Below are 22,316 nucleotides of genomic sequence, written 5' to 3'. Positions count from 1 at the left end.
CTTAAATTAAGCAGCCTGATTTTCAGATGGCCGGAACACGATAGGCTCCCACTAAAATCAATGTGGGATTTTCAAAACCCCCGAGGTGAGTTAGGAGCACAAGGTCCAAGTCAATGAGTCTTATGCTTATCAATCATATAGGTGAAAATTGAAAATTCCAGCCAGCAGGGACTGCTGGGGACTTGGAACTTTTGAAAATCTGCCCACTGATTCAGGTGCCTAAATATGGTCTTTCAGGCCTCCATTTTTAAAATCCTGACCGGTGGCTTCATTGTATGTTGCACGTTTTTCCTCACACGCAGTTTTAATTCACTATTAAATCAAAATGACCAGTGAAATAAGTCAATACTGCTGCAGGCTGGGACGCAATCCAGACGTACAAAGTGCAAGGAGCCTGGGAAGTAGTCGTCGTTTCACAAGCTGCCTCGTCACTGAGTCTGGCTGCAGCTGTGAGGGACTGTTTTCCTCTGGGTCATTGCCAGGACACTGTTTGGCCGCATCACCTGCAGTGAACATGGAACCAATCAAAATATCTCCATCAAAACAACCATCGTGCCGCCAACCTATGCGATCTATAGGGTAACGGCCTCCCTGCAGGTTGCAGTGTGAAATATCAAAGCAAACCTTAAGGAAGCCAACAGAGGAGAAAGGGATATTGTGATGCATTAATAAGCAGAGTCAGATCAGACTCTTGCCTATTGTATTTCTCTTTGTGAACAATTTGTGCACCCAGGTATGAATACAAATCAGAGTTCTAATCCCTCTTACCCCCGTGTCCCTGGAGATCAAATCTGGGGATTGAATTACATGTAGTTAGCTGCATCTAATGCATTAGTAGAAACACTTTTGGCAAGGTAAATTATAGCACAATTTCCATAGGAAACACTCTGTCGGCAAAGGACTCCCAGTTGCTGCTCATTGGAGCTGTTCTGAGAAATGAGATGTAGGAGAGCAGAGTTAACTTTACCCATAGGAAAGCAAATTGGAAGATTCTGCGTGACAGGGCTGCATTCTCCATCATTAACAGACATAGTGAATTACAGACCCCACACCTGGGAAATGCTGGTTTGTGACTCAGGATGCTGTTTAAAACATACACCTACCCAGGTATGTGCATGGTTGGTGAACTGGCTCACGACCTTTCCAGCTCACTCTAAACCCATACCTATAATGAGCATTTCCATGTTAAATGTCTTGGGGACAGAATTAGGGGCTGAAAAGAACCAACCTTAAAAATATTCTCCTCTGTGACTGGGCTTGAGTGTTTTACCAAGCAGTCTATGAGGTGGAAGAAGAGCCTCCAGCAAAGGTGAAGAATTGGAACAACAGCTGGTCTTGGGAGAGTCCATCCCACAAGTATCACCTCTCACATGGTACAGATCCAAATCCTTCTCTGCTAACGAACATCCATACTGGGTCAGACCAAAGTTCCATCTAGCCCAGTATCCTACCTTCTGACAGTGGCAAAGGCCAGGTACTTCAGAGGGAATGAACAGAACAGGGAATCATCGAGTGATCCATTTACTCAGTCTCCACTCCACTATCAAGATGACACCTCTTTTAACTGGAACTCACAGTCCCTATTGTCACCACTGTGCTAGTAACAACAGAGGTTGGTGCCTGAACCCCTTGAAGGATCAAATATTAAGCACTAGGAAGGATCTCGTGGGCCTATGTTTGGACACACGACGCAACGGGCAACAAAAAGTTTAGACTTAAGAAGTGGGCTTTTTTTTTTTTTTTTTTTTTTGTAATTTTTATTTGAACACAAGTATTCTGACAGAATGCAAAGTCAAAATTCTCCGTTAGTATCAGTATTTACACCGGTGAGAATGGAAATAAAGGTGGTATCAATGTTTCACTTGGTAAAAAGTTTTTTGTTTTTTTATAACAAGATAGAAGGCCCCCAAAAGTAGGGAATGCTGGGTAGGGATGTCAATGGAGGGTCTGAGAACCACTATCAAAACAGCCTATTGCGAAAACCTGGGGTCCGAAGGCTCCATATAAAAGTGTGAAAATAAAACTCCAGTCTAAAAGCTGAACAATTGGATGTGCTGTTATCTTGGTATTGTATGTATGGTGCAACATGAAATGCAATCACTCCACTACCAGAAGCTGATCAGTCTCGGTGGCTATATAAATATATATGTATGGCAACAACACATATATAAATATATACAATGTAAACGGTGTCAGGTTGGTCCCTCTTCAAAGATTAAAAAAAATAATGAAAACTAAACTATTTTAGTTCAGAAAAGTGGAATATTTCTAAATTAAAATGACATTCTCTGGTTATGAAGAAGTATAAAAATGCTTTTAAGAGTTGATACGCAAGTACTGATGGTTGAGAAATCTCAAGTCAGTTTTGAAAAAGGGCAGAATGGATTTGACAACTAGTCCAGTAAACACAGCATTTGCTGATATCTAGAAATGATGTCCACTTCATGAGTCTCAATTCAAAGCCCACGGAAGTCAACGGGAGTCTTTCTTATTGACTTGGATGGGCTTTGGATCCGGCTCTGAATTGGTTTCCTATTTGAGACAAATGCCAATTTAGGTATCCATATCACAAGTCCAAGTACTTATCAAACAGACCTTGACCAGTGTCAATGGATTTGTATCTAATCATTAGGATTGTGCAGTATTTGCCTCATAACAGCTGCTCAGCTCTCAAGGGGTAATAACTTATGAGGTATAGAATATAGTTGGCAAAGCAAGTCAAAGCCATCAACAACTTCACACGAATGATGAACAGATTCTCTTGGTAATCATTATGAACTGAGGTACACACTCTCTCTTCCAACTCATCAATTCCCCCATGGCTATGTGGACTCTTCCTCTCTAGAAGCCACGGTGGCCTTTCATGCCACATTTGATCAATCCATCTCTTAAAAAAATGTTTTCTTAGGGACCATGGGCCAAATCTTCCCCCCAGTTACACCCATGCTGCTCCGATGGGGATAAGCAAGGGTCAGATTTGGTCCAGGATGTTTAATCAAACATCCATCCATCCTAGTGGCATGTTAAGGATGGGCGTTGTGTGAGTGTGCATGTGCATGTGTACATAGATACACACACACGGATAGCCTCCATTTCCATCCCCAGGAGCTGAGAAAAAAATGCAAAAAAACCCCCACATTTAGCAAATGACAAGACCATTATTTTTCACAGTTTGAAATTATAATCTAGCGATGCCACTGTTAAAGACTGCGTCATTATAAGAGTACACTGAAGAGAGTGGTTCAATGTAGCTGAGCCAAACTGCAGTCTCCCCACCCAAAATCTTCTTTCATTTGTTCATTACCATAGCACAAAGGAATGTATGCTGTAGTCAGCTTGGTTTGTTTCTCGTTTAAAGGCTTCTGTTCCTTATAAGACTTATTCTCTTTATTTATTTTCCTGAATAATTTTTTTTATCTGAACTATCCGCTACACCTTCCACATCCAAACTATGTTGACGTTTTTTTTTTATTTTCATTATTTCAATACTATGACAAAAACCACGTTTCACACTAAAATACTCACGCGCCCACAGTGCACAAGCTTGCAGATCTAAAGTAGAATGGAAAACAAAACAAAAAATTAAAAACAAAATAAAAGCCAAAAAAGGGGGAAAATTTCTATACAAAGGCTGGTCTTCCCCCAACCACCCTCTCTGCCTCCTCTGCCCCACCCCTCAGTCGCTCTTTTTCTCACCCCAAATTTGCAGTTTTTCTAGGATTCCAAATAGCAGTTGTCACTGATGCTGCCGTCAGAGCGAACTTCACACCTATGCAAAGCTTATGCACCACATCAGCCTCATTTTGAGCATTCCAGCTACGATCCAAAGGCCAATGAAGTCAAGGGTAGTCTGTCCATCAATGTCAAGAGGCTTCGGATAAGGTCTTTGAGGCCCTGATCCGGTAAACCATGAGTGGACTACTCAGTGAGCATCAAATCACGCAGTTAAATCTTGACAGGATCAGACCATAAATGTGGTGCATACACCTTGTGTTGGTGAATTTCACCCCAGTGAATGAAAGGACTTTTTAGTGTTTCCACTCCCCAAAAGAAGATACTAGTTTCCTGAAGTGCACAAGCTCTTTCCTTTTAAATCCTAGGGTAAAAGAAAATAGTATTTATTTACCTTTTTTTTTTTTTTTTCTAAAAATGGGGAACTGGTTTATTCAAACATCTATTCACCGAGACTAGACCAGCCCTGACTGTACAAACTCCCTTTTGCTTCTCAGAGCTGAGGGAGGATTCCTGGAAGGAACAGGGGAGAATGTCTAAGAAAAGCAGAGAACATATTTCTCTTATGCAGCTGGTCCCTGGTCCAGCAAAGGACTTAAGTGCATCCTTAACTTTAAGCATACTAGTATTTCCATTGACTAGGCCCATGCTTAACGTTAATGCACTTAAATGCATTGCTAGACACAGACCTTGGTTGGTGACAAGTTGTCCACCCACCAAAAGTAAAATGAATGGTGTTACTTATCTTCTTACTCCAGTAAGAAATAATAATTATAATAATAATAATAATTAAAAAAGATAAAGGGGAAACAACTATTGTAAACATCCATATTTTAAAATGTCTCCCTTTGCAAAGCAAGCATGCTAGTAAATCTAATATCTATAGACTGTATTTACTTAAAAAAAAGGCAGCTATTTTACACGTACATTTAAACACAACAAAAGTAAAAAAAACATTTGTCGATTGTAAACACTGGAAAAAACAAAAGTTGGCAAAAAGATTTAAAATAAAATTAAAAAAAAAATGTAGAAGTCTGAATACTGCAAATTGAAATATATCCCCGAAGCTGCAATTTTGGCATTCTTCCTAAAAATAATAACAATAATAATAATACCCCCCCAAATAACTGTCTAAGCTGGAGATTGGATTCAGTCACAAAGGGCGAGAGATACTTTGCCTACTGAACAAATATAAAGTGAACAGAAACGTTAACTTATTTACGAGGCTTTACATATTTCAAACTCGACTGAAAAGTATAAAAATAAATTGTGGACTTTGTTCATTCAGTACTGGCTGTACCTGATGGTACAGCTGTTTACTCTGCTAGGCTAACCGAAGAAAAGTCAGGGTTAATTTCCCACCCACCCCAATGAGCTTCCTAACCATTTTGCAACTGATGTTTGTGACCTTGTTTGTTTGAATATATGCAGGGCTCATTGAGCCCTGATCTGGTTGCGGGATCAACCTTTTTTTAAAAAACTTATTTTATTTTTCCTTAAAAGCAAGTGCACAACAAATAGAACCTTCCTACAAACCTACAAAGAAAAAAAGAAAAAAAAAAAAAGAGATCCTCATTTATGCATTTTTTCACTTTGTCTGTTTTTCTTTTAAAGGCAAAAGACACTAGAGGAATGAGATGTGTGTTGTGTTTTAAATGCTCAGGTGAAGTTGTTCTGTCATTTTTTTCTTTTTCTGTTGCTGATCATGCTTTGCTCTCGTTTTCATTTGTTTGTGTGGCTTCGTTGGGGACCGTCTTGACTTCTGCTGGAGGTGTCTTCGGTTCCGTTGCTTGCACCTCAGATTTTTCTTCTACAGGGGTTTTCCTGTGGAAAAGTCACCAAAACAGCACAGTTTAGAGAGAGGCCATCGGTTGGTTTATATACTTAGATGTGCTAGCATTAAGGGATCGATATACTTCTGGAACGGCTCCCAGATGTTCCATACAAAGCATCACCCCACCTTCTACAGCAGCGTGACTAGAGCTGGGGGAATATTGCAAAAGACCTTCAGCTTTGGAAATACGTTTGCTTGGCCTTCATTCCCATCCCCTTGGGGTTTGCTTTCCATGAATGCTCCACGGGACCAGGCTGCTGCCAGAAGCATTTGCAGGAAATGCAAACGCCGTGTGCATCTGCAATGGAAACTTGATGCTACAAATCACCCCGTCCAATCAAAGGACAGAAACACTACCATGTGACCGGAGTGCCCAATCAAAACAGGTTGAATTTTTAATAGTGGGGGCTTTTTTCTTGGAGGAAGTATTCTGAGAGTAAATCTGAGAACACCACGATAGATGTGTCTTCTGCTGGGGGAGGGGAGACTGGTACAATGCATGCACCCCAGCTTCACCCTCAGCCAGCCCTGGGCGCTCACTTGGTGAGTGTCCTTCTCCAGCAGTGCAAGCTAATGTGAGTAAAGACTGATGATCTGGCCCTAACTCTGTGACACAAGAGTAAGCAGTGGGGGATTTCTGGATTTGAGCAAAATCTACCTCGGCTTCCTTGGGAGCCTCAGATCCTTCCTGCGTGCAATGAGTTCACATTTTTCACGTTGAAAACTGTGCCCTGGGCAGGGCCGGTGCAAGGAAGTTTCGCGCCCTAGGCGAAACTTCCACCTTGCACCCCCCCCCCCAGCTAACCCCGCCCCCTGCGGCAGCTAACCCCGCCCCCCACCTCCCTCACCAGAGGAGCCCCCCCCCCCCCGCAGCAGCTACCCCCCCTGCAGCTAACCCCGCCCGGGGAGCCCCCCCCCCCACACGGAAGCTAACCCCACCCGGGAAGCCCGCCCCAGCTCACCTCCGCTCTGCCTCCTCCGCTGAGCACGCCGGCGCCGCTCTAATTCTCCTCCCGTCCCAGGCTTGCAGCACCGATTGGAGGAGAATTAGAGCGGGGGCTGTGTGCTCAGCAGAGGAGGCAGAGTGGAGGTGATCTGGGGCAGGGTGCGGTTCCCCTGTGCGCCCCACCCTGTTACTGCAGGCGGCCCTCCCCTCCCACCCCCACCCCAGCTCACCTCCACTCCACATCCTCGCCTGAGCGGGCTTTTAGGCGCCCTCAACCACTAGGCGCCCTAGGCGGCCGCCTAGTTCGCCTAGTGTTGCACCGGCCCTGGACCTGGGATGTATTTCTCTAACATGAGTCTAAATTCCAACAAAGCCAATGCATGCTCTCCTTTCCCCCATCCCCCAGGGAAATGGGGACAGCATGCATGTGCGGGAGAGGCCACAACACACTATTGCCACCAGTAGAGGCTGCAAAGCAGGCTGAGCCAAGCAGGACTGGAAACCAGGTCTCCACAGATGGAAGCAATCCTCATCCGTTGCTCCTGCCAGGCTGTGTGGTACATTTACAGCACACTGGGCATCTCCAGCTGAGGGGGTCTAGCTAGTGAGAAAGTTTCCTGGGTTCACTTCACCACCGCTACTTTGTTAGCTGGAGCTGTGGACCAGCCTGGTCGTTGTTACTGATGTGACTGGCTAGGGATGGGGATATCTGAAGTGTAGAGATTTCCTCTCAGAGTCTAGGCTGCAGGCCGTGAAGTTGCCCAGAGGTTCCCCTCACATAGCCCTGCCGGCCAGGGACAGACTAGCCAAGCGAAGAGAATACTCTGATGCCAAAAAGGTACATTGCAGAGATGCTTTTTAGTTTCTACCTTGGATTCTGGGACTCGTGTGAAGTGGGCAGAGGGCCGGATTGGAAGGACTCTCTGCATGTGCAAGTGGGAAGAGGGGCTGCAGGTGGAAATGCCTACTCGCTGCTGGCAATGCAGCCCCTGAGCTTCTTTCATGTCACTCCCAGCAGCACACGCTACAGCCTCCTAGCACTTAGGTTGCAAGCTCTTCGGGCCAGGGACACTTTCTTCCTTATATGGTGCTAGGGGCCGGACACAACGGGGCCCTGGCCTATAGGCACTACTGCGATATAAATAAGTGAACAAGGATTCCTCTGCCACGGAGTCACTTAGCTTCGTTCACTACAGCTGTGTGGTCAGACCAGCCCAAGTGCATCTGCTGTGCTGCTGAACCTCCCAGGCTGAACATACCTGCTGCGCCGTGGGTGGCAGGCTGCACATGCTGTCCTGCTGAACAGTCACTCTCCAGCATGTTAGTGGATGGAAGCAGCACAGCAGGCATGATGGGGTGACCAGAAGCCACGAGGAGCCAGGCACCTAACTAATACTATGGAGCAGCACATGCTTTGGCTTTGCTCTGGCAGGAACTACCTGCAGCCTGCAGAACGCTTAGGACCTGACTGAGTACCGCCCACGCCAGAGGAACGGCACTGAAATCAAACTTTGAGGTGCCAGGCTTTGTGGGTGCGAACACACAAAGCTGTGAGCACAGGGGTATTTTTCCTGGGAAAGGGGGGGGGGGGGGGAAGTTCCAGCCAAAGCCACGACTCAGCTTGGCGTCGCATCAAACCAGCGGCTCCCACAAATCTGAGCTGTTCTTCCAACACAAGAACCCCTTTTCCCTCAGGAGGGCACCAGCCCGATGGCATTTGGGAAGGAGTGGTTGCTTCCTTCATCTGATCCCGTCTCTGACAATGTGCGGCACCCAACCAGGCAGCCAAAAGGCTGTGCTGACCCCAGACAGTGCCAACACCCTGAACAGGAGAGAGCGCTCCCCACGCCTCTGCTTTGCAGGCTCTCCCAGGAACTGCTGTCCAGGCTGAGCCAGCCCTATCCTCCCACCTCGCTCAACCTGCCCCCACATCACCCCTCCCCCCCCCAACAAACCAGGAATGGCTAATGCTGCAGCCAAAGTTGTCTGCAACTCCCAGCAGCGCAGTGTCTCTTGCCAAACGCAAGGCACAGGGTGATGCCCGCAGGTGGGAGGGGATCCCGTTCAGATGGAATGAGGCTGTCCCTTCATGCCTACAGGCTTAGTGGCTCTCTCTTAATCGCTTGTGGGAGCCGAGGGGAGACTGGATGGAGGGAAATTCATCACTGGCTCACCAGGATGAGACAAGGCCAAATGGGCCAGCCCCAAACAGCTGTGCTGGTGCCACAGGCAGACTTGCCCCAGGTCTTTCTTCATAGGGAACTTGCTAATGTAGGGCCTGATCCTGAAACGTACTGAGCACCCACAGTTCCCCTTTTGGCCAGGTTCTGCCTTGCAATGGAGTAAAACTGGAGTGACTCCAGTTGAGCTGCTCTGGATTTACATTGGTGAAATTGAGTTTGGTCTGTTGTCACCAGTGAACTTCAGGAGCTCACGGTTTGTCAGGATCAGGCCCCTTTTTGCCACAAGGAAGCAATCCTGAGCCCTTTCCTAACAGAATTGGGAACAGGATGGAGCTACTGGGAAGCCTAAACAATAACATGTTATTAATTCATGGCTTCATCTTTCCCTGTGGACTAGACACCTGTCTGCACTGCACCCAGGGGCCCCCTACTCCTCCTTTCACCCGGCCTCCCTAGTGCCGGGCCCTGCTGTAGTGGTTAACAGGTGAGTTAGTTTGCTAGAGAAACAATGAGGTTAGTTAAGAGAACATCCAACGAGAACACAGCACTAACGCACAAGACACACAGCACACAACCCACAGAAGATTAAAGGCAGCCATACTCGGTCTTTGCCGGTGCCAGCGGTACAGAGCTGTCTACAGTGGAAGCAGCAAGCTCGCGAGCTTGCCCACTAGCCACACTGGCAGGAGCAGTAGTGCCAAGAGCTGCAAAAACATCCTTTGCAAGGTCAATGTCTGGGGTCTTGAAGGTCCCTTCGTCCATTTTAAAGTCCTCGTTCTGGGAGGGGTTTGTGGTGCTGCCTGAGGCAGCCTCGCTCTTCAGGTTAGTTGGGTTCTTGGCGGTTTCTGTTGGACTCTTCACCATGCTGGGCTGTACAGCTTCCTTTTCTGGGCTTTTGGTGCTTGTCACCTCCTGCTTGGGCTCTGAAGAAGCTGGAGGGCTAGCGGGGTTTGCAGGGGCTGGGGCGGACGGCTTGCTACCAGCTGGCGCCTTTGAGGCCTCAGCCATGCTGGTGGCCGTGCTGGGGCTGAGCACTGCCCCTTGGTTGGCCAGGACACTCGAAGACAAATTACTAGTGGCCGGAGTAGAAGTTGGGGTGTCGCTGAGGTCAACCAGGGGGGCGACTTTGGGGGCCGAGGACAGTGGCGAGGAAGCTGAGGTGGCTGCCCCTTTGGCCGGAGTGGCCTGGCTGGGCGGCACGGAGTTTGAGTCAGGGATAGCTGTGGCTGGCAGGGCAATACTGGAAGTCAGGGTGGTGGTCTCGCTGGTCGGGCTGTTCTGAGCAGTGGCAAAGGTTTCGGTGATAGTGTCAGAATTAGTGGTGCCCGTGGTTACAGAAGGCAGCATATCTTCCACCGTAGCTGTAGTGTCAGCTGGGTGCCTGCGAGGAGGACAGGAGTAGAAGAGAAATAGACAATGAAGCCCATAAATGATAGGGGGGAAATGAGTGGAAAGGCAAGAGACGGCGCAGCGCAAGCAGCAGCAGCGTGGCATGCAGTTGTAATGCACACAGAGGACATAGAAGCAAGAGAAGAGGAACCTGCTGAGGCCAGATGTGCCACTGGGAACAGGCACTAAGTGGGGAGATCAAAGAGCGACGAGGAAGAGGAGGAAGAGCAGAGAGTACATGGCATTCCAGGAGCAGCTTGCTCACATGGCGTTTTGTGCATCAAGTCTTAACCCAAACTTCACCCCAACCTATGCCCTGTAGAGAGGCTCTTCTCCCCTAACTTAGCCTCCCTCCTCAGCCTCCTCCCCAACATCCCATGGACCCTTGTCTTCCTCCTGCTCCTGAGGCCCCAATCCTGAGAGCCAGTAACACACCTTGGCCCCACCAATGTTTCTGGTCCTGATCCAGGGCCCTGGGTCCAAGCTTCCTGCCTTAGCCCTGCCCCGGTATCTGTGCACCTCTTACTTTCATCCAGCCTCAGAGTATGAGTCCCACACACTTTGGGCCAGCACCTTCTTCCCTTTTGACTAAGTCTGTCTTTAGTTTGGTTCCAGCTAGGGTCAGCATTACTTCAGGACGATGTGTGACAGCACAAACCGTGCTTTGGCAGCCATGGTGGAGCCTAGATGGCTTTACTGATGGGAGCCTTTCTGAAGCCGGAAGCTTTAATGAGGAGGGAAGGGGGGGAGGGGACGTTGCTGGAAAGACAACGGTTAATCGAGTGAGAAGCCAGCGCTTTCAACACCATCACCGCTGGCTTATTAATTGGGGGCAACCTCCATAAAGGTTAATCACTTCATTAAAAGTTCAACAAAGCAACCCAAGGAAAGCTCAACACATTCAACAGCAAGAGCACATCCCCAGGCCAGTTCTGTTGCATAAAACATGGCTCCTGCTTCTCTCCTGGCCAGGCCCAGACACCCAGTTTGTCAGCAAAGCCCATAGCACCAGTTATTCTCACTTCTCACCCCAGCAGAGAAGAGAGCAACACTACGGATAGGGAAGCCCAGAGACCCAATGTCTCTGACAACCCAGCGAGAAAATACGAAACCCGCTGGGTCAACCCCAAACCAGAGCCAAAAAATTAACTGGACAAAGACATTATTTCTTCTTGGAGAGCTCAGATGATATCTATGTCCTGTTCCATGGAGCCCAGGAGTGTCTGTAAGACACTTTGCATCCATACACAGAGATGGTCCAATACCCAGTTAGAATGGGCCATCTTCCAGCAGGTTTAATAAACACTTAAGGATAAACCGGTCCACTCGCAGCCAGTTTAGTGGATTCAAACAAGTAGATATGGTTCAACTACTCTGCCCATTTCTGCCACACAGTACACTGGTGGCCTTCTGAAATCTCCCAACATGCACTGCTTCTGGGAGTTGAACCGGGAATGATGGACGAGGTGCCGAGAGGCCATTGCAAGTACCACAGTTTAGAACAGTGCTAAATTGGATGCTGGGCAAATCTAGTTCATCCTGGCTAGTGTGGATGCACCAAACCATGGCTCATGCCCAAATGGTTAATTTCTCTGGTGCACACGAGACCCAGGGGTAACTCCCAAACCCTCTCTTGGCCCAATGTGCAGGCAGGGATGTCTGAACTTGTGACATGCCTCCCACCACAGCTGTAAATCTGGCACAAATCCAGAGCGCAGCTGCTCTGTCGCTATCAATTCCAGGAGGCCCTTTCGCTCGGGGCGAGTAGGCATCGAGGCGGTATCATGGGTGCGGCACTAACTAGCCATTGGCACAGCATCGCACCGCCGGGAGGCAGTGTGATATGGGGCATCTGCCCCAGAGCCCTTGCAATGAGCAGGGCTGGGTGACGGGGCTCTACCACGGAAAGCACTTGGCCCCGAAGCTTTGTTCCTGCTCTTTGTAAATATTACAAAGGAAACGGTGCAGAGGGAGAGAGGAGCTCCTCACTGTGACAGGGCAGGGACCCAGCCCCGAGCCTTGACCGTTCTTCTCTTGCCTGGGTCGCCTACGCGAGAGGCCAGAGGTTACAGTGGCAGATGGGGCCACACTGACCGCGCGCTAGAACAACCAAATGTCAACCTACTCAGGCTCCGTCAGCGGCGTGGTCTCGTTGGGCTCTGTGTGTTTGCCCCCGTCGTGGTTCGGGGTCCGCTCCTCCTCAGTCCGCACCTCCACGATGGGCTCCTTCGACTCGTCTTTTCTGAAAGGAGATTGCAAGCTTGGGTGAGTGGTTCCCAGCCTCAAACCAGCACCCTTCCCTGGGGGTGGGAGGGACAGGCTGCCAGCAGCAACTGTCCACATGGTAGGGCGGGGCTGCCCTGGGAAAGCGGCTTGGCTCTCAGTCCCGACACATGCCCCCTTCCCAAACCCAAAACAAGGACCATGGCAGTGCCTAGTGTCAGTGAGTAGCTCATACCCTCCCCCCCGAGCCACCCTGGGATGCTAAATAGACAATGCCCTCTGCCCCGACAAGGACATGGCACCTGGATACGGGACCTCCTCCACCTGAGCTTGCTGGATTCTAGGTCAGCCTGATGCTGGCTTTGGAGGAGGATGGGACAAAAAACAGGGGACCCCCAGAAGAAACCCCTCCCAAAGAAACAGCAGAGCAACCAAATCCCCTCCCTGCAGTAACCCCCACGCAGTGCCAGAGCAGCACAGTTGGAGCCAGCCTGAACGCCGGCTTCCCCAGAAATGCAGCCTCTTCTGTGGCTGGAATATGGTGTGGGGAGGCATGAATCTCCTGGGGGAAGGGCAGCAGCCTCAAGGCACTGCTGGAGCATGTGGCCCCGTCAGGCTGCCACTTGGCACCTGAGGCTACAGGTGTTCCACTCCAGGGAGCTCCTGGCTGATAGAAGGACAGGTCAGAGGCGAGCAGAGAGGTTACTCACGAGAAGGCAGCTTTGCCCTCCTCCATGTCTTTGCCCTTGGCCCCGGGCCCGGACTTGCCGCACAGGTTGACCGCGATGCACATCAGCAGGCCGCACTTGTTCAGGAAGTAGCAGGTGATGTCCACAGCCACCAGGAGCAGCACAAAGATGACGATGAGAATGCCCACGATGGCAGCAGTCCCTAGGCCTGACGTGGGGCTGGTGCTGGCTTTAGAGACCAAAGGAAAGGGGGAGAAGGTGATGCAGTTAAATGAAGGCAGTCTTGGTCCTGGAACTGCAGCAGTGCCGTGGGAATAGCTACGGTGGTGCCTTGGCCTCTGCAAAACTTTTCAATGGAGTGGGATGCCATAGTGGGATCCGGCCCCACCCTTTCTAGGAGTGCTGTTATTGGTAGCACCTTATCCTGGGAATAGGCTGCTCTGGCTCCCATCCTCCCGTCCGGGAAGGACCGGACAGGGCAGCTCTGCTGGGCAAAGGCCTGGAGAATACACTGTAGGGAACTACCCTACCCAGTCTTCTGGAGCATGAGACGGACAGGAAAAACCTACAAGGTCTCTGTCTGAGTCTACTATCTGAGTGTTCTCCAAAGGGAGGCGGAGGGCTTTCCCCAGGGCACAGTCTGCCAGGGCTGTACAAAGAAGGGCCCCATGCCTGGGCTCTGGCTGTGTCACACTGGTCCAACCCCATGTTAAACGAACCTGCAGGGTCTCAGCACTGGTCTGTCCTTCACTGGGGAGAGGGGGGAAGGCACAGGGCCCAGCTGACTGGCCCAGGAGACTCTACTCCCAGCAGGGTTATTACAAAGGGGCTTGTCGCCACATGGGACTCACTGCCCCTGCACATTTCCCTGGTGCCAGGCAGACACCCACACACCAAGTGTCCCTGGGAGTCCTCCCACCTGACACCCCTTCTTTCTAGCATGGACGAGGCTGATGGGAAGCAGCCGGGGGAAGCTGGATTAACACTCCCCAGGAGTGAGGGGCCCAGCTGAGGTTGTGTGGGAAACTGTGGGAGGAGCTAGACCTTTTTCCACAGTGGTGCTCTCCCGCTGCCCTGCGCTAAGAGTCAGGGAGCTGGGCACATTTAGGCTCAACTACTGAAGTCGGCCCGAGAATGCCCTCAACTCATGCAAACTCTTTGGGGCACGAGAGCAATAAACTGCTCTGGGATTTTTGAAAACAAGGGTTTTTGGGAAGGAGGGGGTAGGGAGAGATGAGAGCCAAGCTCTGAGACTTCATTAGCTACTTGGAGGCCTCGGGGGCTAGCACCTGGCCTGCACTGAGGGTGGGGAGAGGTGTGTATATGAGGATGGGCAGAGAGCTTGTGGTTTTGCCTGGCATCTGTTGCTCACAATCATGAGTGTCAGATTTGTACTAATAAAACACGGAGGTGATTTTGCAAGGCTATGACTAGTCATTTACCAGAGAAATCTCCTGTGCAGACAAGGGATCTATGCCTACACTCACGCACCCGGATGCATGCATCTACACACACGTCCACTTGCACCTGTGCCCACACACATGTGCTCTAGCTGCTATATACGGAAAAGAAAGCAGAGTCCAATCACTATAGTGTAAATGCTCTGGCCACACATCTGCCTCACTTGTGACTGCAGAAAGCACCTGGGAATTCTCAGTGTGGGGCCCTGCCTGGGATCAGGTACTTGGTCTCGAGAGCTTCACTAGCAGAGTGTGACGCAACTGGAGGGAGGAAATAAAAAATGCCCAGGGAGCAGCAGAGACTGACTGACCAAAGAGAGAGATAGTTTAGCCAAAGCACATTGAAGTCAATGTGAATACTACTTCTGCCTTGGAAGGACTGGGCCCTAAAAGGGTTACATTTGCATCTCTTGGCTACGTGGTGGCTAAGAGGTCTATGACAGAGAGACACAAGGTGGGTGAGGTTAATATCTTTTATTGGACCAACTTTTGTTGATGAAAGAGACAAGCTTTCGAGCTACACAGATCTCTTCTGCAGCTCTGGGAAACTAAGGCTATGTCTACATTAGCACTTTTGTTGGTAAAACTTACGTTGCTCAGGGGTGTGAAAAAACCACCCCGTGTGACATAAGTTACACCGACAGAAGTGCGGGTGTGGACAGCGCTATGTTGGTGGGACAGCTTCTCCTGCTGACATAGCTACCGCCGCTCATGGAGCCAGTTTTATGATGTCTACGGGAGAGCTCTCTCCTGTCAGTACAGCTGTACTGCTGTAAGCTCGTTAGTGTAGATATGGGAATATCAGGGAAGATTTCCTGACAGAGACATATGGGTAAGTCTCCCAAGGAAAATGATCGGGGTCCTATTGCTCGTGACATTTAAGTCGTATGATAAAGACGAAAGCCCCCGTATTGCCTTGAAAGGGACATGCCTGCATTCAAGAGAAAAGCCTTGTTGATCCAGGTGGTGGTTCTGATTCTCTCTGGCTTCCCATCTCAGAGACCAGCCACAAGCTGCACAGGGGAATCATGCATCTTGGAGGGGAATGTCAGGATTCCCTTGCTTTGTTTCATTGTTGGCTGGTTTTTGTGCTGCTACTGACGCTTGCTTCTACTATTTTTAAACAGGAGAAAACAGTTTTCTATGAGCTGACTAGGGGTGTATAAACAAACAATCTACGCCACAGAGGCGCACAACACAGCTCCTTGGGCAGCCTCCAGTTTTCAACACTGCTCCTAGAAATTCTTATGCATGTGCTTAACTTTCCTGGCATGAGTAGTCCCATTGAGCAGCGCCTGGGTTAGGAACACAGTTTAGCTTCTAGCACAAGGAAAATGCTTTTTATGCTGCATAAAAAACATTTGAGAAAATCTGCCTGGTAGCGGGGATAGTATGTTTCGTCTAAACGGGGCAAGGCAGCAGGTAACGGGCGTTACTTGGCACCTGGCAGTGGTTCTGGTCCAAATCTTCTAACAGCACACCTGAAAATGCCCCAGACCTAGTACATTGGTCTATGAAACTACCAAGCTTAGAGAACTTCAAGACTCAGAAAAGGGTTGGACATTTATGTGGATAACAAGAACATTCAGGCTTACGGTAACAAAGAGCAAAACCACCCAGAGTTTTGGTTGGCACCTAAACCTTCCTGCTTCAGGGCCTAAACCAGCCTCCGATGTCTACGCTGCCATTAGACACCTGTGGCTGGCCCGGGCCAGCTGACTCGGGCTGCAGGGCTGTTTATTTACAGGGTCCTAGAGCCTGGCTCCAGCCCGAGCCTGGACATCTACCTTGCAATTAAACAGCCCCACAGCCCGAGTCAGCTGGCACGGGACAGCCGTGGGTGTCTAAGTGCAGTGTAGACAGACCCTTATTAACAGGCACCAGGAGAAAACCTTCCTTAAGGTCACATTCCATAATTGCCTGCTCTACTGCATGGATTCTTGTACCTTCCTCTGACGCATGTGGGGCTGGCCACCAGGACATTGAACTAGACCAGGGGTCTGCAACCTTTCAGAAGTGATGTGCCAGGTCTTCATTTATTCACTCTCATTTAAGGTTTCGCGTGCCAGTAATACATTTTAACCTTTTTAGAAGGTCTCTTTCTATAAGTCTATAATATATAACTAAACTATTGTTGTATGTAAAGTAAATAAGGTTTTTAAAATATTTAAGAAGCTTCATTTAAAATTAAATTAAAATGCAGAGCCCCCGGACCAGTGGCCAGGAGCTGGGCAGTGTGAGTGCCACTGAAAATCAGCTCACGTGCCGCCTTCGGCATAGGTGCCATAGGTTGCCTACCCCTGGACTAGACAGACCCCTCTGATTTGGCCAGTCCTATGCACCGAGTTAAAACCCTCCATGCTGCATGCAGAGGGGCTGGCAGCCTGAATGGGTCTGGCAGATGGGACAAATTCTACCTGTTCCTAAACGGAATGAGGTCCCACTCACAAAACTTCGGTTTTAGTGCATCCGTTCAATTCATAAGGTCAATGACTCTGTGCCCCACAGGTCCCTGTTGAAGTGTCTCAGGCACAAGCTCCTGCCCTGAGGAAGTGAAGGCACCAGTAGTAGCAAGTTCCAAGAGCGCACGGGGTACAAAGATCAAGCAGATCATGGTAGTGTCAAAGCACCTGATCCCCCATAGCCCAGTTAGACCTTCCCGCCCCTGTGTGTGTGCAGTTCAATGGCTGCTTGTCTGCTACCAGCATTACACATCTCTGTGGGCTAGTGTCCAATTACTGTGAAGGCCGTATAGTGTACTCAGGTGCGTCAAACCCCTTCAGGGATAAATCCTGGGCTCGGTCTTTTCCTCTGGCTGTGGGAGATGGATTTATGGCGTGTCTGGTTTCCACATGTAAATTCGTCCTGGCCTAGAATCCTCAGCTCTGGCAGGAGATGGCAGCAGAACAGAGTAAATACTGGAAATGGCCCACAGTGGTGAGACTGGGAGCAAAGCGCATCTCCAACTCAGACGGCTCAGCCAGGAGGGTCACAGGAAGAGAAGTGTTTCACGACCACCTATTTGCCCAGCTGAAGTGATGGGTAAATGACCCATCATTTTTCTGTGCACCTGGGAAATGCAAACAGCAACGTGGCATGGATGCACAGATACCCTAATGCCAGGAGCTTTCTGAGAGGGGAATTGGCTGGATCGAGCCGCATGCAAAGACGGGCAGATTGGCACTACCAGAACTGTACTGAGCACGACACGGTGCCACCCCCTACACAGCTCATCATAATTCTGACTTCCCTTTCACAAACATTTCCTACCTGGCTGTTCCTCCCTATTATGGGGAGGCTCTGAATTCTCAGAACTGAAAGCCCTCTAAGCACTTGCTTTGCCAGACACTGCCCCGGGCAGGAAGCAGCTGGGGCACTCTTGTACTCCGGCAATTTGGCCTAATCATCTGCATTTTAATGTGACCCATCCCAACAGCAGGTAGGGGGTCCTGAATACTCCAGAAGGGCAGGGTCATGGGGACACTTGGGACTGTCTGGTTCTATTCCTGGAAGCCGAACTATGCTGCCATAGACTGACACGTGCCACAAAGCCCTCTCCTTCCCCTTTGCTAACCCAATAACCCGTGTCTTATCCGTGGCCCTTGACTCCTGCCATAGCCAGAAGGTGTTTTTTGCCTACCCAGTTATAAAACAATGAATGCAGGACAGTAACGGGGGCAATTAGCATGTCCAAGTCCCAAGGCCACCTGGAGTACAGAGGCGCGGCATGGTCCAGTCGTTAAGGTGTTGGCCAGAGACCTGGGTTCAGACCCCGTGTGACCTTGGCCAATTACTTAGCCTGTTTGTGCCTCAGTTCTTCTCCTGAAAAACAGGGATAACAGCACTGACCTAGCCCAGGGTGTTGAGAGGATAAATACATTACAAGATTATGAGGTGCTCCCATACGGCTGAAATCCACTGGACATAGCCCTTGAGTACTGGCTGGTCCCCCTAACTGCTCCCGAGGTGCCGTGTGTACTGCTGGCAGCGGGGTGGAATGGATGCCTAGGTAGTTCCATCAGGGAGCTGAATCTCACGTGGCCAAGGTGAGCAGCAGCAAGCGCCATCTTTACACAGCCAGAGTGGAGCGATTCCTCCCGGAGTCTCGGCACCGGCCTACGCACACAATGCATTTTAAAGCAAGCGACTTGCTCTCCGTCTTTTATTCAGGATTATTCTTCCTGAGCCACTGAACAGCAACCGCAGCATTGGGCACCGGCGCAGGATTCGTTAGACCCACCCGAGAGCAGCAATTTAATACTCCTGTCGACTGCTTCCCCGACGTCAGCCCGTGCGCTCGGCCCAGCCGCACACTGACGGACTGTGCAGCAGAGCTGGTAGCGGACATTGGTGTGGAGCTGGCTGGAGCACTCTCCGGCTTCCTTGTGGTTAGTTTTTTTAAAGTCAGGATGCAATTCTATTGCTTTCTAATTATTTTCTTACTGCTGGTGAAAGGTGTTGGATGGGCAAGCCTGAAGACTCTCATCCTCTAGCCACAGTATAAGCACAGCAGGGTACGCTCCACACGTGTTTTTGGGCCAATGCAGCTTCACCTTGCCATGTAGAAGGACCAATGCTAGGCCTGAGAGATGGTGAGCACAGTTTGTGCCCCCTCCCCACACACATTTTATTATTTGGGGATGGGTGGAGAGCACATCCCCAGCACACCCAGAGAAATCTTGATTCCTCTTGCAATGCTGACAGGCGTGAGAGCCAGGAGTCCACTGAGACGGGTGTTTCTCTCTACAAGCTGCTCTCAGGGCCAGAAGCTGATGCTTGCAGGAGGCGGCCATTAAATACTCTGCAGAATGTTTGTGCTAGAGAAAGCCGCACACTGCCAGCACCGTGCATCAAGCTGCATAATTAAACACATTCATCACCCTTGGTACTTGCAAGCAGAGATGGTGCCATATATTCGCCTCCACTAATGTATTCAGAATTCATGCCTGGCTGATTCAGTAGTTAAGACTTTCACTGGGACCAGCTCCTCGGGGACAAACTGTGTGTGGTGTGTGCGTGTGGGGGGTGTGTGGTGTGGTGGGGGTGTGTCAAACAATCTTTCTGCTCATCTGAATCTTCTGTCTGGGAACGAGAACAAGCCTCTCTGCACGGCAGCGGAAGATGCACAATCACGGTATTGTGGGGACATGGGGCTAAGACTCCCTGCTGTGCTTGCAACAAGCTCTCAGCTGAGGGGCTGGGTTGAACAGGTCCCTCCACCCAGTGTGACCTCGTAGGTATGGTACGTGTAAGATCACACGGCAGACAATGCCGTTGTGTAGAGCAAAATGGTATCCTCCACGCAGCGTGACCTCACACAGACTGTACCTGTGATGTCACGCCGTGTGGTGCAAAACAGTGTCCTCTGCACACTAGGGATTGCTGCAACCTCCTCTGCTGATGGCACGACCCCATTTGGGATCATGCCCCACAGTTTGGGAACTGCTGCACTATGCCAGACAAATCCCAAGAGTACTACAACCCCCAAAGACCACACGGCTGCTCTGTGGCTGCAGAATAACCCTTCCCCTGTACAATCTTGTCTAGATCCTGGACGTTATCAATGGAGCCGCAGTAAGTGCACTGGCATGGCTGTTGCCTGCTTCGCATGGACTAGCCAAGATGAAGAACACTGGAATATTCTTTAAAAATGTCTCGGTGTGAACTTTAAAGCATTTCCTGGTTCTCATTTAATCCATTTTAACCACCTGTCATCTGTATTAAACCAGGACAGAATGAAGGATGAGAACAGCCTGGAAGGCACCTGCTCGCGGACTTCCAGACACTACCTTTACTAATTTGATCCCCAAAGCCTCCTCTGGGGTCTCTTAAGTGGGATGGGCTAAGAGTGGCTGGGACAGCCAGGAAAGGGTTAAAGAGCTACCTGCCTGTCATATGACCTGGCAGGGGGTGTGGGGCAGAGAGAGGTAAGGAGAAAGCCTCTGGGGGCTGCAGCCCCTTTGGGCAAGGGAATCCTTTCAGTACTGCGTTACACATTTATGTTTGGAACAATAAGTTGTATACGGAGGCGAGGGCCTGAAGTGGACTTGGCTGTGGCACTGGGCCTTTCCTGCAGCTTACAGTGACTCGAAGATCTCCCAAACCGGCCTTGGTTTAGTTAGTAAATCTAATTCTTCACATACGTTGCAATTTTAAAGGTTCAGAGTCTGTGGAGATGCATGTAACACTTGAGGAGGGTTTTACTGTCTCTGGTGGCCCCATGAACTTGAAATAAATTGTTGCTGTTCCTATTTTTTAAACGTGTCTGGAATTCTTTTGTTTTTTGCAAGGACCAAGGGAGACATTTTACTTTTTATTCCTACAACTGGTTTCTGGTTAAAATAAAGTGACCCACAACTTTAAGCTCTACCCCTTTACTGCACCCCACTGACTCCAATATGGATTTGTATTCAAGCACTCTGACAGTTAGGAGAAACCCCATTTCTTCCAATGGAGATAAAGCCTCTTTTTAAGAAACTTCACTGGAGTGTAAATGGGCTGCTCTGAGTCGTTTAGTGCCAGGCAGTAAAAACGAAGCGGAAGCAGAATACATAAACAAAAATTGCTGTTGTCATGCACATTGGATCAGGCCAGAAACCACCTCCACCAAAGCCCATTGAAGTTGACAGGAATCTTGCCATTGACTTCAATGAGTGCTGGATCAAAGCCTTTCCCTGGAAATTTGGGGCAGGGACTGTCTTTTTATTCTGAGTTTGTACAGCACCAAGCACAATGGGGTCCTGGTCCATGGCTGGGGCTCGTAGGTGCTAAGTAATACAGACAAATAATAATACAGAAAGCAGTCTAACATATATGGCCCATTCCCATATGCAGAGCGTGTTATTTTCAAACTATAGACCCAAGTCAATAGCATAAAACTGTCCATTTTCCCCACGCATTTCTTTCTATTCTGGGGCTGAGCATGGAATCCTCTCTACAGGTCAAACAAAAGAACACAAATATTTTAAAAAATTGAGTCTTTAGTTCTAAATGAGTGGGAAAAAAACCTTTCATTTATTAATCATAAATGATTCATCAACGGAACACAAGCTTCTGTCAAGAAAGACCTTGCTAGCCACCCTCGCTTTACAACATACAATAAGAAGTCCCATAGGCTTTGCTCCTCACATATTTTACATGCGTCCATCCTGTCAAAGAGGGCTGTACCACTCAGATAGATCCTCTCAGCGGGAGGCCCAGCTATAGGGTGCATAGGAAGCATAGGTGTAGGCAGGATAGAGAAAGGACAGGACTGGACAGAAACAGGCACGATTCACAGGCTGGAAGAGGGAAACAGCAATGCATTTCAAGGGTTCTGCAGTGTGTTTGGAGTCAGTGAGGAACACGAGATAAATGAATATTCATTTTGGTGCATCATGGAGAAAAGTACGGCGGATGCCAGGTGAGCATAACCTTTGCTATCAGATGATAATTTTCCTTTGCAGATATACCGCTACCTCGATATAACGCGACCCGATATAACATGAATTTGGATATAACGCGGTAAAGCAATGCTCCAGGGGGGCAGGGCTGCGCACTCTGGTGGATCAAAGCAAGTTCAATATAATGCGGTTTCACCTATAACGCGGTAAGTTTTTTTGGCTACCGAGGACAGCGTTATATCGAGGTAGAGGTGTACTTAAAAGTATCCTTCAGCCTAAAAACACCCGATTAGAAGGATTTCATTGTCTCCTGTGTGCTGCATAACTTACATCAGAGAAAAGCAATGCCATCCATCCCATGGGATAACAGCATCTATTTACACATAGAGTGAGATTTGCTCACTTTAGTCTCACTTGCTGGTAGCAGAAAGACGTAAGGGCCATCGGCTGCTGCCCATGTGATGAGAGAGTGGCTGCT

The 22,316-nt window shown here is 49.3% G+C and overlaps 1 protein-coding gene across 1 annotated transcript in view; it reads right to left on the bottom strand.

Moving 5' to 3' along the window:
- Positions 1–5,435: 5,435 nt before the first annotated feature.
- The window catches only part of NCAM1 (neural cell adhesion molecule 1), a 167,153-nt gene continuing 150,272 nt past the window's right edge, over positions 5,436–22,316 (bottom strand). The window contains exons 21-24 of the mRNA XM_065417058.1: positions 13,018–13,225; positions 12,210–12,326; positions 9,297–10,076; positions 5,436–5,556 (exon numbers count right to left, since the gene is read on the bottom strand). Coding sequence (XP_065273130.1) covers positions 5,436–5,556; positions 9,297–10,076; positions 12,210–12,326; positions 13,018–13,225 — 1,226 coding nt within the window. The remainder of the gene's footprint in view (positions 5,557–9,296; positions 10,077–12,209; positions 12,327–13,017; positions 13,226–22,316) is intronic.

This window comes from Emys orbicularis, chromosome 15 (assembly GCF_028017835.1).
Source record: "Emys orbicularis isolate rEmyOrb1 chromosome 15, rEmyOrb1.hap1, whole genome shotgun sequence".
Lineage (NCBI taxonomy): Eukaryota > Metazoa > Chordata > Testudines > Emydidae > Emys > Emys orbicularis.
The sequence above is the reverse complement of the archived record's forward strand: the minus strand, read 5'-3'. Positions and strand labels throughout refer to the sequence as shown.